Genomic DNA, 14142 nt, shown 5'->3' with positions numbered 1-14142 from the left:
GGCCAGCAAGAGAGAGCACGCCTCCACCCTCTACCATCGCTGCCCGGCATGGCGGATCCTACCATTTCAACCACCACCCCAAACCCACACGTTCAGTCAAGTGTGACCGTGGGCTATGGCAGGACAGCCGCAGGTGGTGGGAGACCTTTCTTCCCTGAGCCTAAGGCAAGCGGAGCAGTGCAAGCACACCCCCCGGCAGGTCTGGATAACACTTCCCAGGGGAGAGAGGGCCACGGACTGAGTCGGCATCACAGACAAGTGTTTTACCTTCATCCCGAGCATGCTGAATGAACATACCAATCACCGAACTGATGTTCTTCACAGCCGACGGGAAGCCCTCCTTCAAACCCAATTGGCCTAAACGACCTGGGGAAACAAAAAGCAAGGTGAGTGATCTTTGGTTAAATGCAGATTGGCTTTTCCTAAAAACTGAAATGGACTCCCTTCTGTGCAAGTTACATGAGTTAAACCTAAGTACCCTGAACTGATTGACGTTAAGGTGGTAAGATGGATGCCTGTCTTTCCACACAGAGACTGTCGATGTCAAATAGCGGCTTAGGCAGCACCAGCGTCTTTCAGGGGTGATCAAGGCACACGTGTGGCCTCTGTGGACCGGGGCGCTGCTCCGCCAGATGGGCTGCAGTAGGCAGAATGGACAGTTGCTGCAGGAGGCGACGTGACAGGCTCACTTCCGTGAGGTCAGCCACCGTTACAAACCTCAGGCCCCTTCAGAAAGCGTCTTTGCAGTGTAACACTGGTAACTTGCTGTCATCGAGTCCAGCGCTTCTCCAGGTGTGGTCCACACACCGGGGACTCGTCGAGGTCAAAACCACTTTCACAGGGACTAAGGCGCCTTCACCTGCTGCTGGGACACGGACTGGCGCAGAGGCAAGGCACTGGCCCTTTGGTGCCAATCGGGGTGGTGGCACCATTTCGTCAACAGGAGCTCACCATTAAAACGCCACCTTCACTTCAGCACATGCTGGATGAAACAGGAACAAGGTCTACACGGAACCCCAACCCAAAACACGTGCTGTGTATCCGTCCTATACGATGAGGCAGGATGTGAACTCCAGGCACTGCTGCAGCCTGGAGCGCATGGGTGTCCCGAGGAGGGGACCAGGCCACCATGTCCACGGGCACCAAGTTCATGTGCAAGAACAACCGATAAGCAATGGCTGCTCAGATCAAGGCAGATCTCCCAAACAAAGGGGCCCTATCAGTTCAAAGAAGTGTATCACTGTTGATGATAAACTTTGAGCTTTGCAGCAAAATCAGAATTCTGGAACACTTCGGTCAGTCACTCTGATTTGGCAGCTTTCCACCACTTCAGACTGCTCGGACAATACCCGTGTGTGTACGTGCATGTGTACGCGTGTTCAGTGGATACTGTGGACGCCCAAAAGGTCCGCAGCCTAGCCTGACAGACTCTAACGGACCACAGTATGAGACATTCAGAGGTCCCACATCTCCCAGCACAACCAGGGAAGGGCTGAGTCCTCCCTAAGCCGCACTGTAGCAGCACAACCATCCGGAGACCGGCAAGGACCCTGGCACTCTGCTCCTGACACATCTGGACGACACTGGATTTTCCTCACATATCTTCCCAACACAGCTCAGCGAATGACACTGAGCAGGTACGGCATTCCTGAAGCACACGTTAAAGAGGTCTGTAACACCACCACCCCTCCCTCCACCTTCACTTGTTTTTGAAGTAGTTTTATTATTAAAAATGCCATTTATGGTAAGTTTGTTGTTGTTGTTGTTATGTGCCGTCGAGTCAAACCCGACTTATAGCGACCCCTCCTTGGGTTTCCGAGGCAGTATCACTACGGAAGTAGGATTGCCCAACCTTCCTTCCGAGAAGTGGCTGGTGGGTTTGAACCGCCAGCCCTCTGGTTAGCAGGCACGTGTCTTAGCTACTATGCTACCAGAGTTATTTTAAAACTCACAGCTACACATTTTTATTTTATTTTATTTTACTTAAATTCCTCAGTTTTAATTTCTAACACAGGGAGTACAGACAGAAACAGTTTAGAATCAAGGATGTCATTTGAGGTGGGTCTTCAGTCACTTTTTTCAAAAAAGCTTTTCATTGTGTATTTGCTAAAAGTTTACAGAGATTCCTTTTCCATTCAGCAGTGCACACACATTTTGTTTCATGACACTGATTACAACCCCCACAACATTAACAGCTCTCTTCCTACTTCCTCCCTCTGGTTACCTTTTCCCTGTGCCCTTCTTTCATATGGATTCCTGCCCTCTGAGCTTTCTCCCTGTGCAAACGCTCCCCTTCTGACCTCCCAAGGTTCGCTGTTCTTATAAGGAGTGCACCTACCTGGTTAATTTGGTACCTCATAGGCCTACTATCTGGCTGGACACCATGGGAGTGAGTTCAAGTCCAGCCCCAAAGAGTGATTAGGGACCATAGTCTCTGAGTTTCACCAGTCTCCATATGACCAGTAAACCCAGTCCTAGGTCTTCAATAACCCTGGGGAGTATACAGGTCCCAAGCCCTACAGGCTGAGAACCACGGATAAAGATCCAACCTCATGGCCCCAGCTCTTCCCATTGCTCCGGCCCCTCCCTTCACCCCAGTGGCTCTCGTGTAGACGGCTGTGTGCACAAAGGTGCCTGCAGGTCCCACCCGTCTTGACCGTCTTGACCATCTCAGAATCCCAGCTGGCTCTGGGTGGACTCCTCTCCCTCCCACCATGGCAGGCCCACACCCTCCTCTGTGTGTACTCTCACAAAAGACGAGACTCTGGGCCAGTTCTTAGATGTGCTTTCAGGCACTCCACAGGAGAAAAGACCTGGCTGTCTGCTCCCGTAAGATTTACAGCCTTGGAAACCCTATGGGGCATGTTATTCTGTTCTACAGGGTTGTTCTGAGTTGGAACTGACTAAACAGGAGAGGGTTTGGTCAGAGTCCCAGGAAATACCAGGAAACCATGTCATTCTAGCCAACATGATGGGTCAGGGTAGCAACTGTCTGTCCCACTGAGTGGCCTCAACAAACAACAGCTAACCTGTCTCAGCTCTTCATGAAGGAAGGACTGGTCAGATGAGGCTTGATCAGTGCCCCACATTATTCCAACCCTAAAGCAATTTGGGCAATTCAAGAGTCTGCAGTCTTTCACACAGGAGCACTCAGTAAGTAAGAGTGAGTCCCGTTTAATTGTTACGCATGACCATTCGTTAATACAAATGTTGACCTTATCTACGTTTACCTCAAACTTCAGGTAATACAAAATCGTTTCGGCAGAAAACTTGTTTCCTTTCCCAGTAATATGTCCATGGAATAAAAGAATTCACCAATTCAGATTTTATAAACTTGGAATTAAGAATAAAGACAGTTCTTTTATGTTACGTGCAAAAGCAGATTACTTCAGCTAGGATCACCCTATGAACAGAGGCAGCAGGTAAATTTGGTTAGGATTATCTCAGGAATGGACGTAGCGGGTGACTTTGGTGAAGATTACCTCATGAACGGAGGCAGCGGGTGACTTAGGTCAGGATTATCCCAGGAACAGAGGCAGTATTATCCCAGAACTGAGGCTAGGATTACCTCACGAATGGAGGCAGCCGGTGACTGAGGCCAGGACTGTTAAACCACAGCCAGTCAATACCATTACAGATGAGATTCACTATCAGCCTCCAAACATGCCAGAAGGTTCCCCAGAGAGGTTTTTCTTGGAAGCCTTTTTCTCTCCAGATGCTGACGAAGTGGGTGCATGAAGGTGCCTGGAGGTCCCACCCGTCTTGACCAGCGCAGCATCCCAGCCAGTCCACCCAAAGCGCAGGCTGGCTGTGTTCTCCCCACAACCTCGGCCTCCCACCCCCGTGCCTGCCTGGTCGCCCTGCCACTTCCTTGCCTGTGTGTGAGGTGCCGAGCCCGGAGGCAGCGCCCCAGCACATACAGCCTCTCCTGCCCCAGCTACGGCACCGCGGCTTCACCCGGCTCCCCCACCTCTCAGCTACAGTCGAGTACTTTAGGGTCGCCACTTTAGGACACAATATTCTTAATTTTATATTATTCTCAATTATTTTTGTCCACATAATATGTAACTGTGTTAGTTATCATTCTTATTTTATAAGTGTACAGATATTATTCTAAATAACATACATCATTAAATGTTATAAATCATCTAGCCATTTCTCAACAGCAGAAATGGAAACAGTTGTGGACCACAATAACTAGCCTGAACCTGACAAGTGCACCTGAGCGTGCCTGGCGCAGTCACAGACTCTGGTTCGCAGGCAAGCCGAGGACATTCGCCTTCAGCCACAGACGGACGACTCCTACGGTCCCTCTCTGAAAGTGCCTGTGTGACCCTGTGTCCTCTGTGTCTGAGCGGATTAGATCGGCCGTGACCCTGTGCCGCTCTGCTCTCCACGTGTGACGCTGGACCCAATGACGGAACCTGCTGACTTCCTCACGGCGACACCGTTGTCACCCCCAAGGCCCCGATCGGAAGTTTGACACAGGAGCCTGAGAATGCGCCAGTAACAACAGCATCGCAGGAAACAATAAAAATCAACAGAAAACCCAAGTGGAGGTGAGTGGACTGCGGGGCGGGGCCTGTGAAAGCCGGAAGTGGAGCTGAGCAGTTGGCGTGGCAGAAGTAGTCAGTATAAAGCACACATTCATAAAGCCTGACTGGGAAAGGCGCTGGAGATAACCGTCCATCAGACCAGGCTTTCACTGAAAATAGACCACGTCCACTGCAGCAAAAGGCGGCCAACGGGACACCAGCTTCCATGTCCATGATCTCTCACAGGACAAGACCTAATGGGCAGCTGCCCATCACCTCAGCAAGTCACAGCAGAGGTTACAGTGTAACTTCAAAAAGTACCGTTCCATCTGAGAACTTCAGAGGACACCACCTAAGTCAGCTCACCTACCTCCAGATGGGACACATCTCTGGCTTTTTGCAACTCCCCACAAGAGTCTGCCTTTCAGAATGAATAAGACCAAAAAAAGAGCTTCTGTTCTGAATGCCCAAGAGGAGCTGCTTCTGAAATCAGAATGGCCAAGCAGCCAGAGGTCCCTGACTGGGAGGGTCTACAGCTCTGGTCCTGTGTCTCCTGGGTGGTCATGAGAGTGTCTGCAACAGAGGGCCCTGCAGTCTGCTCACCTCCACGTCCGGGTTTCAGAGGCCACACCCTGCAGCCTACTCACCTTCCCTTCTGGCTTTGCTCCGTGGCCTCCTCCTGCTCATTGGAAGGCCTACACTGCTCAGTCTTTACCAGTCACCTCCTCGTTTGATAACCCTACTCACAGTGCATTTCTGGTAACTTTCAGAGAAATGAAGTGTGCCTACCTTGAAACCAGGCCTGTTCCAAGCAGGAATGCAACACTGCTGATAGTAACACAATAAGGGATATTATACTCCTTAAGGAGCTCTGGTGGTGCTATGGTTAAAGCACTTGGCTGCTAACCAAAAAAAGGTTGGTGGTTCAAACCCACCAGCCACTCCATGGGAGAAAGATGAGGATGTCTGCTTCTATAAAGATTTACAACCATGGAAACCCTATGGGGGTCGCTATGAGTCAGAATCAACCCAATGGCAGCATGTTTGGTCTGGATCATATTCTTTACTGTGATGACTTACTTATGTAACTTACATACTCTCAAACAATAACCCTCACCCTAAATGGTGTTCTGAGTTAAGTCAGAGTGCATTCCTGTACTAGTGGATCTCATCATTGGCTACTCTGCAGAACCAACAGCATGTCCAAGACAAAGCAAAGAGGGAAAAATAAGTGAAAGATAAAGATCTCAGGGTGATAAAGGAGGGGACTGAACCAGATCCCGCAATCTGAGATTAAGAGGAATCTACATCTCATTTAAAATACGTCTACATAATGATATCTGGTGGTGCAGGGGTGAAGGTATTCGGTTGTGAACCAAAGTCAGTGGCTCAAATCCACCAGCCACCCCGCAGGAGAAGATGAGGCAGTTTGCGTCCGTAAAATTTACTGCCTTAGAAACCCGGGGGGCGGGGCGGGGGTCACTATGGGTCAGAATTAACTTGATGGCAGTGAATCTAAACAAAGATTTTAACTTCTGTGTATTCAGTTTTGAGGAAAACAGAAGAAAATAAAAACTAGTTCCCAGTCATGCAAGTACATGAAATGATCCTTATTGTGAAAGTATCAAACACATTTTGGGAGAGAGAGGTGGAAATATCCTTCTTTTGGAGATGAGATTAAGAGTGTCGGAGAATTTATAGCGATTTATGCTCCTGGGGTGTGTGTGTGAGGGAGTGCATCTCTGTGTATTATCATCCAAGAAGCAAGTGTTCAATTATAAACAAAACCCACTCATATGGGAACTCAGAGTCCCTGCCAACAATGGATGCAACGCTGATTTACAAAGAATGCGCGTGAGAGCGGAGGATGAATCAGGCTGCAGAGGCGTCTGCCCCACTGGGTCCCCACCATCAGTCTGCCTCGGTCCTCCAGTGCTGCTCTAGCAGAAATACAAGCGGACGACTTTAATAAACAGGGATTTACGCTCTTACGGTGTAGGAGGCTAGATGTCGGAATTCAGAGTGCCAGTTCTAGGGGCTGCGTGAAGGCCTCTCAACCTTGGGCTTCAGCTCTGCCTCTTGTTACAAGCCCACTGGAGCTGAAGGCTTCTCTGAACTCATGCAGCTGCTGGCTGCTGAGGCTGATGAACCTGGGATCAGCAGGTGAAATGGCACGATCCCATTTCTGCCACAAGATCGGCAGACAACACGACAGGCCACTGGTTCAAACCAAGGAACTGGAGATGAAGACTGCCAAATGCAGGATCCAAGTGTGCTAAGGAGCTAGAAACCTTCCTCAGAGCTTCTCTGTAGACTCTGGGAGCAGGCCATACCACAGAGACAGCTCTCCTTCCATTGATTAGGTGCTCACAGCAGGTCCCACCAGGGAGGTGGTCCCACCAGGGAGGTGATTACAGTCTCATCATGGGAATAATGACACCAGCTGCCCAGCCACTCAAAACCATGGCCCAGCCAAGTTGACACACAACTTTAACTACCACACAGTCATTATGGTCAGTTTTCAACATCAACATTACTATTATACAGGGAGTTCTTTGCTCATTGTCGTATCATGAGTCACAGGAGAAGCATTTAAGGTAGAAGATACTCACCAATGAGCCGCAGCACTGATGCTATAATGATGTCAGGGGTATAGGTGATGTTTGCGTGTCCTTTTCTGTATTTGACCCATTTGTCCATTACAGGCCAGAGCTCCTTGCTATCAAATTAAAAAAGAAAAAGTTTACTTCTTACGTGGCATTGTTCATGTGTACTAGAGAAATTAAATGCAGACAAGAGAATGAAGACTACAGCACTCCATGCCCCCATCCTCAGACAACTGTTACTCTTGTAATTATGTTATCATGTTTCTGGACCCTGTACCTAATGACTTTGTCCTGTGTCCAAACCCTGGACCTTATGACACTGTCATGTGTCTGACTTCTTTCTTCATGTATGAAGGATGCATGACTGCACTGCAGTACCTCAGGAAGAGGGTCTGCAGCTACTAGGCAGACAGTCAACGTCCTTACTGGGGACCAGCATCAGCTGCTGGTACCTGGTGGCACCCTGCCTCCTGGGCCCCAGAAAGGAGATGCTGAGGGCTGCAGTACACACACAGCACCCAGACTATTCTCGCTTCCCTGTCAGTCCGGAAACATCCATTCCTAGCTGTTTCTTTAAATCAATTGCATCTCCACCTATCATCACTCCCCTCATCTGACAGTCCATGTCCACTCTCCTCTCCTCTAGAACTAAGGGGCAGTACCATACATGGCCCCACATCCTTAGACAATCACTTGACTATTCTCACAGAACACATCCCAAAGTATCTCCAGGATGCTGACTCATGGCTCTCTAGTGAATTCTTTTACTGTCATTATCTCCCTTAGACAAGCCTCTCAGCCAGTGTTCCACGAGAACATTAAAACCTACAGAAGAATGATCTGAGTGACCAAGTTCCCTTCACCATGCCAACATCTAGATGCACAGGATCCATGAGACATACACTGGGTGCCCAAGGACTCAGTTCTCTCCGGAAACGCGAGGTGAGAAGGGGTGCTATGCTGGATTTTGAGTAATGCTGCTCATGTGGTGTTCACAGAGGGTCAGTATGAGTGGCTCCCTCAGCCTGTACCTGGGGAGCCTCCACATGGGCACTGTCCAGCATGCTGGGGACATGGCAGCAACCAAAGCAAAGTCCCTCCCACAGGGGCTTCGGCTCTAGTCGGAAGAGAATGAGAGGTAGTGACAGGTGCCCGAAAAACATAAAGCGAGAGAAGGTTAACAGTGATTCTGATGGTTTTAACCCAAACTGAGATGGTGCCATTTGAAAACGTTTCAGGGGCTCACAACTTAGACAGGTGATCCAAACGCAGTTCAACAATTGCTCTACAGACACTGTGATTCAGGTAGCCACCTTTGTTTTTAGTAATGATGCTGTCCTGTGTCCAAACCCTGTACCTCATGTGATCATGTGTCTGGACTCTGTACCTAATGAATGACTTTGTCCTGTGACCAAACCCTGCGCATCTTATGACACCGTCATGTGTCCAAACGCTGTACCTAATAACTGTTATGTGCCCCAACCCTGTACTGTATGACACTGGCATGTGTCCAACCCTGTACTTTAGGACACTGTCCTGTGCCCAAACCCTGTACCTTAGAATGTTGTCATATGTCCAAACCCTATACCTTAGGATGGTATCATGAGTCCAAACCCTGTACCTTATGATGTGGCCGTGTGTCCGAACCCTGTACCTTACGATGGTATCATGAGTCGGAACCCTGTACCTTAATGATGTCCTTTGTCTGAACCCTCTACCTTATGATGTGGCCGTGTGTCCGAACCCTGTATCTTACAATGGTATCATGAGTCGGAACCCGGTACCTTAATGATGTCCTTTGTCTGAACCCTGTACCTTATGATGTGGTCGTGTGTCCCAACCCTGTACCTTAGGATGGCATTATGAGTCCGAACCCTGTACCTTAATGATGTCCTTTGTCTGAACCCTCTACCTTATGATGTGGTTGTGTGTCCGAACCCTGTACCTTAGGATGTTGTCCTATGTCCAAACCCTGTATCTTAGGATGGTATCACGAGTCTGAACCCTGTACCTTAATGATGTCCTTTGTCTGTACCCTGTACCTAATGAGGTGGTCATGTGTCCAAATCCTGTACCTTATGATGTTGTCGAGTGTCCAAACCCTGTACCTTAGGATGGTATCATGAGTCCAAACCCTGTACCTTATGATGTGGCCATGTGTCCGAACCCTGTACCTTACGATGGTATCATGAGTCGGAACCCTGTACCTTAATGATGTCCTTTGTCTGAACCCTGTACCTTATGATGTGGTCGTGTGTCCGAACCCTGTACCTTATGATGTTGTCATGTGTCCAAATCCACTTCTGATGGCAGCAGAGCAGATCAATGGCAAATATGCATTCCCACGTGTTATCACTCAGGTCTTCACCAAACTTCTCACTCGACTGAAATTCTGTTTTTGGACATAACTGTATGGTCAAAAGCAGCTTAGAAACCATGAAGCCAACATCTACAGGAGCATTCTAGCAAATGAAAAAAGGAAAAACACGTTGGAGTCTCAAACATGGCACATGTCATGTCCGGAAGCATCATGCGAGTCAGCACAATTCAAAAACACCTTTTGAGAACCGTTCTTTTTTCAGTCAGGAACTATGTCAATCTCAGTCATCATACTTCTGGTCATAAAATGATTTTTGAAAGGGGGCTGATAAGCCAGATGAAAAAGGCACAAGAGAGGGCACAGAGCACAAGCAGGTAGAAGAGGGATCAGCAGCTATGCACACAACTGCTATCGTCAACTGAAATCAGAAAATTAAAGTTGTAACGCAAGTTGTAATAAAAAAAATTAATCTTAAAAAATTTTTCACACTGTCCTTTTTCGGACACTAGAGTTCTGACAGTCTTTTCCAGAATCTCATGAAGTTGACTCCTACAGCTCTGGGCCCTTCCACCTGCTCCTTCATGCCTGGCCATGTTTTGAGCTTTACCCAAGCTGGGAGAGTGTCTAGAAGCAGTCTGCTCCTTTTCCTTCTAAGAAGTCTATGTGTGGTGCGCTACAGTCTGCCCATCCATTTAACCTCGGACACGCTGCTGGGTTCTTTCCCAGCCTCAGCTATCATGAAAGCTCCTATGAACATTCATGTGCAAATTTCAGTGTAGACACACATTTCATGCCCTGTGGCAACACACAGGAGTGTGATGGCTAATCCTTCACTAAGAAAACCTTTAATTTTATACAGAGTTGGCCCAGTGATTTTCTAGGCTGGTGGTACCATGCAGCATGGCCACCAGTGCGTGTGGAAGGTCCACCATAAAAATCACATATGTGGTAATGCAGGATGCAGACTCCGGACAAGCAAGCTTGGGCTTAAGACTTCCTGTGAATGTTTAAAGGCCTTTTAAGCAGCATGAACACACATGCAGCTTGTTTCAAGTTCTTCAGTGTAATACAGAAGCGGTCAGACGGGAGCAATGTACTTCATCGGTGCAGATTTACGTCTGAGCCTTCAGAGAACAAATCAACCATACAGGGATAAAAACTGCTTTATACAGAAGCTGTAAAGGCACTTCTTCCTACCCCAAAATCCACGGCCATCAAGTTGACTTCCTACTCACAGAGTCCTGTGAGTACTTGCCCATGGGCATGCATCCTGACAGTTCAACCATTTGGGTTGAGCTTATATTACCAGGCAGAATATCTTGGAACAGAATTTGGTCACAGATTATCTGCAAGAATCTGTTCATACCCAAGTCAGAGGCCAGCCTGAGCCATCTGCCACTGATGACACATGTGCCATTGATGCCGTGTTCTCCAGCAGCACTATGTCTAATAACTGTCCTTGCATTTTCTATTTCCTAAATGTCATAAAGGTCCGTCTTTGACGACAATGATTTCCTGACTCTGAATCACCTTATTTTGCTTACCTACAAAGCGTCATTCTTTAGGTGTGCAATGGACATCTACTATTTCACTTAAAACTTTCACACGTGACCACCTCGGTGAACACAAGCCTCTCATTTGTGCGTGTGTGTGTGTTATGCTGCACTAGATTTTGTTACTGACGGTGAAGTGAACTTTCCATTTTCTTATGCCTGCAATAACCTGGAATGACTTCATCTTTTAAAGGTTAGACAAAGCATGGGTGGACCCAATACATGCTGCTTTGTATAGTCAGCTTTCAATGATCTTCCCAACCTCATTTATGCTAATTGAGAAGAACTGCTCTATTCACGTGTTCTACTTTTAAAACCAATTTTCTTAATTTTCAATTTTGTCCAGAGAAATTATACAAGATTTCCAACTCTGCTGCTAGAGTTGTCTTCTCCTTCTTCTTCCCGCATCTGTGGTTGCATCTGCTAAGATCCCATTGCTAACTTTCAGTGTCTGTGCTTCTGTCCTTTTTCATCCATCCAAACCATGACTAATCACCTACCCTGCCGGTCTTGTTTGAGAGCAATTCTTATCTCCCATATGGATGGGGATGTATTTCACTACATTATCCTTTTCTTCCCTTCTCCTAATCTCTTTCTCATTTGTCAAATTATTAAGATGATTACCAACCTTTATTAATGATCTGCCTTAAGTTTTAGGTTATTTTAAAGAGCCTGAATTTTCCTAAAACTTGTCATCCTTCCCAACGCCTGGTGACCCCACGTGTGTTGGAGCGGAACCACGCCCTGTGGGGTTTTCTGGGGCTGACTTTGGGAAGCTGATCACCAGGCCTTTCTCCCAAGGCCTCTGTGGGTGGACTCGAACCTGCAGACTCTCTGTAGGCAGGAGGGCTTGCTGACCATGTATATCAACAGGGAACGTACAGGGATTTCAATTTCCAAGCAAACATTTCTATAGAATCTCTGAACTATTTATTTCTAATTGTATCAAATTACCTGAGATTTGTGTAATTCAAGGTTTTCCTGTGGCCAAATTCATAACTGCCTTGGTCCATGTTCCATGGACATATGAAAACATAATACAGCAAAACCTGCAAGAGCAGAAGCTCTGAGCCAGAAACCTGGTTGACAAAGAAAACTCAAATAGTTCACACTGATGGAGACTGAAAGAAAGGAGCGACGGGACCCTGTCACAGGCAGAAAACTGGGTGAGAACTGAAAAAAGGGCAGTCCTGTGCAGTGCCGGTGGACACAGGTTCCCCTTCACAGCCTCACTCAGTTCTTTTGTGGATTACTGAACTCCTCACTCCTCCACGCTCTCACTTATTTCGTGTACTTGTTTTTGTGTTATTGTTGGGTGCCATGCAGTCACCCGCTCACAGCGACCCTACGTACAACAGCACAAAACACTGCCTGGTCCTGCGCCAGCCTCACAATCCTTGCTATACTTGGGCCCATCGTCGCAGCCACTGTGTCAGTCCATCTTGTTCAGGGCCTTCCCCTTTTCAGCTGACCCTCCACTTTATTAAGAATGATATCCTTCTTCAGGGAATGGTCCCTTCTGACAACACGGCCAAAGTAGGTGGGATGAAGTCTGGCCATTCTTGTTTCCAAGGAGCATTCCAGCTGCATTTCCTCCAGAACAGACTTGTTCATTCTACTGGCAGTTTATGGTATTTTCAGTAACCCTCTCCAACACCATAATTCAAAGACATCAGTTCTTCCAGCTTTCACAAGCATACAAGGCTACTGAAAATACTGTGGGTAGAATTACATGCACCTTGGTCTTCAGAGTGACATCTTTGCTCTTCACTTTAAAGAGGTCTTTTGCAGAAGATTTTCCCAGTACAACACAACACCTGATTTCTTGACTGCTGCTTCCATGGATACTGAATATGGATCCAAATAAAATGAAATTTTTGACCATTTCAATATTTGTTTGTAATGTTTATTGGTCCTGTTTTGAGAATTTCTGTTTTCTTTAGGTTGAGGTATAATCCATACTGAAGACTGTAGTCTTGGATCTTCATTGTGGTAATTAAGTTTGTGTGTCAACTTGGTTGGGCCTGGTTGAGTGGCTGGGCAGCTGGATGTAGTTTCTCCCCATGGTGAGAGTGGCAATTAACTCCATGGTAGAATCTACTGTTAGCAGCTTAGTAGCTGCCTTAGGGATGTGGTCTGCTTCCCATATATAAGAAGCAGCTTTGAGAATGGTCTCTAGCTTATGGCACGCTTGAAGCCTGCATGTAGCCATGTCATTGCTCAGCATCCTGTCATGCTCTGTTGACCTTGGGACTTTCTATGGACTTGAATTAATGGCCTGCCATGTGGTTTGGTAACATCAGGACTGTGCCTTTTTACTTGAAAACCTTGGGCTTGTCAGCCTCAGCAGCCAGCAGCTGAGTGAAGAAAAGCCTCCAGCTTCAGTGGGATGGGAGCAGGAGGCAGAGCTAAAGCCCCAGGCTGAGGTGCTCTCACCCAGCCCCTAGAGGCTGACACTTTGAACTCTGACTTAAAGCCTCCAAACCGAAAGAGAATAAAACTCCTGTTTGTTAAGGCCATCCCATTTGTGGTATATTCTTGTCAAAGCAGTACTAGGTAACCAAAACACCACCCCATTTGTGATATATTCCCGTCAGAGCGGCACTAGGTAACCAGAATATTCATCAATAAGTACTTCAAGTCCTCTTCACTTTCAGCAAGCAAGGTTGTATAACCAGCATATCGCAAGTTGTTAATGAATCTTCATCCGATCCTGCCACCACACTGTTCTTAACATAGTCCAGCTTCTCAGATTATTTGCTCAGAATACAGATTGAGTATATGTGGTAAAAGGACACAACCTTGACCCACACCCTTCCTGATTTTAAACCACACAGTATCCCCTTGTTCAGTTCAAACAATAGCCTCTTGGTCTATGTACATGAGCACAGTTAAGTGTTCAGGAATTTCCATTCTTCTCAACATTATTCCTAATTTGTTATGACCCACACAGTCAAATGCCTTTGCATTGTTGTTGTTGTTATGTGCCGTTGAGTCAAACCCAACTCATAGCGACTCCTCCTTGGGTTTCCGAGGCAGTATCACTACGGAAGTAGGATTGCCCAACCTTCCTTCCGAGGAGTGACTGGTGGGTTTGAACCGCCAGCCTTCTGGTTAGTAGTCAAGTG

General features: G+C 47.3%; 1 protein-coding gene across 1 annotated transcript in view; it reads right to left on the bottom strand.

The window, feature by feature from the left end:
- The window catches only part of ICE1 (interactor of little elongation complex ELL subunit 1), a 97622-nt gene that overhangs the window by 7725 nt on the left and 75755 nt on the right, over positions 1-14142 (bottom strand). The window contains 3 exon segments of the mRNA XM_007953261.2: positions 268-366; positions 7148-7254; positions 9413-9603. Of these exon segments, the coding sequence (XP_007951452.1) occupies positions 268-366; positions 7148-7254; positions 9413-9603 (397 nt within the window).

This window comes from Orycteropus afer, unplaced genomic scaffold (genome assembly GCF_000298275.1).
Source record: "Orycteropus afer afer isolate SDZICR_OR568_19922 unplaced genomic scaffold, OryAfe1.0 scaffold00381, whole genome shotgun sequence".
NCBI lineage: Eukaryota > Metazoa > Chordata > Mammalia > Tubulidentata > Orycteropodidae > Orycteropus > Orycteropus afer.
The sequence above is the reverse complement of the archived record's forward strand: the minus strand, read 5'-3'. Positions and strand labels throughout refer to the sequence as shown.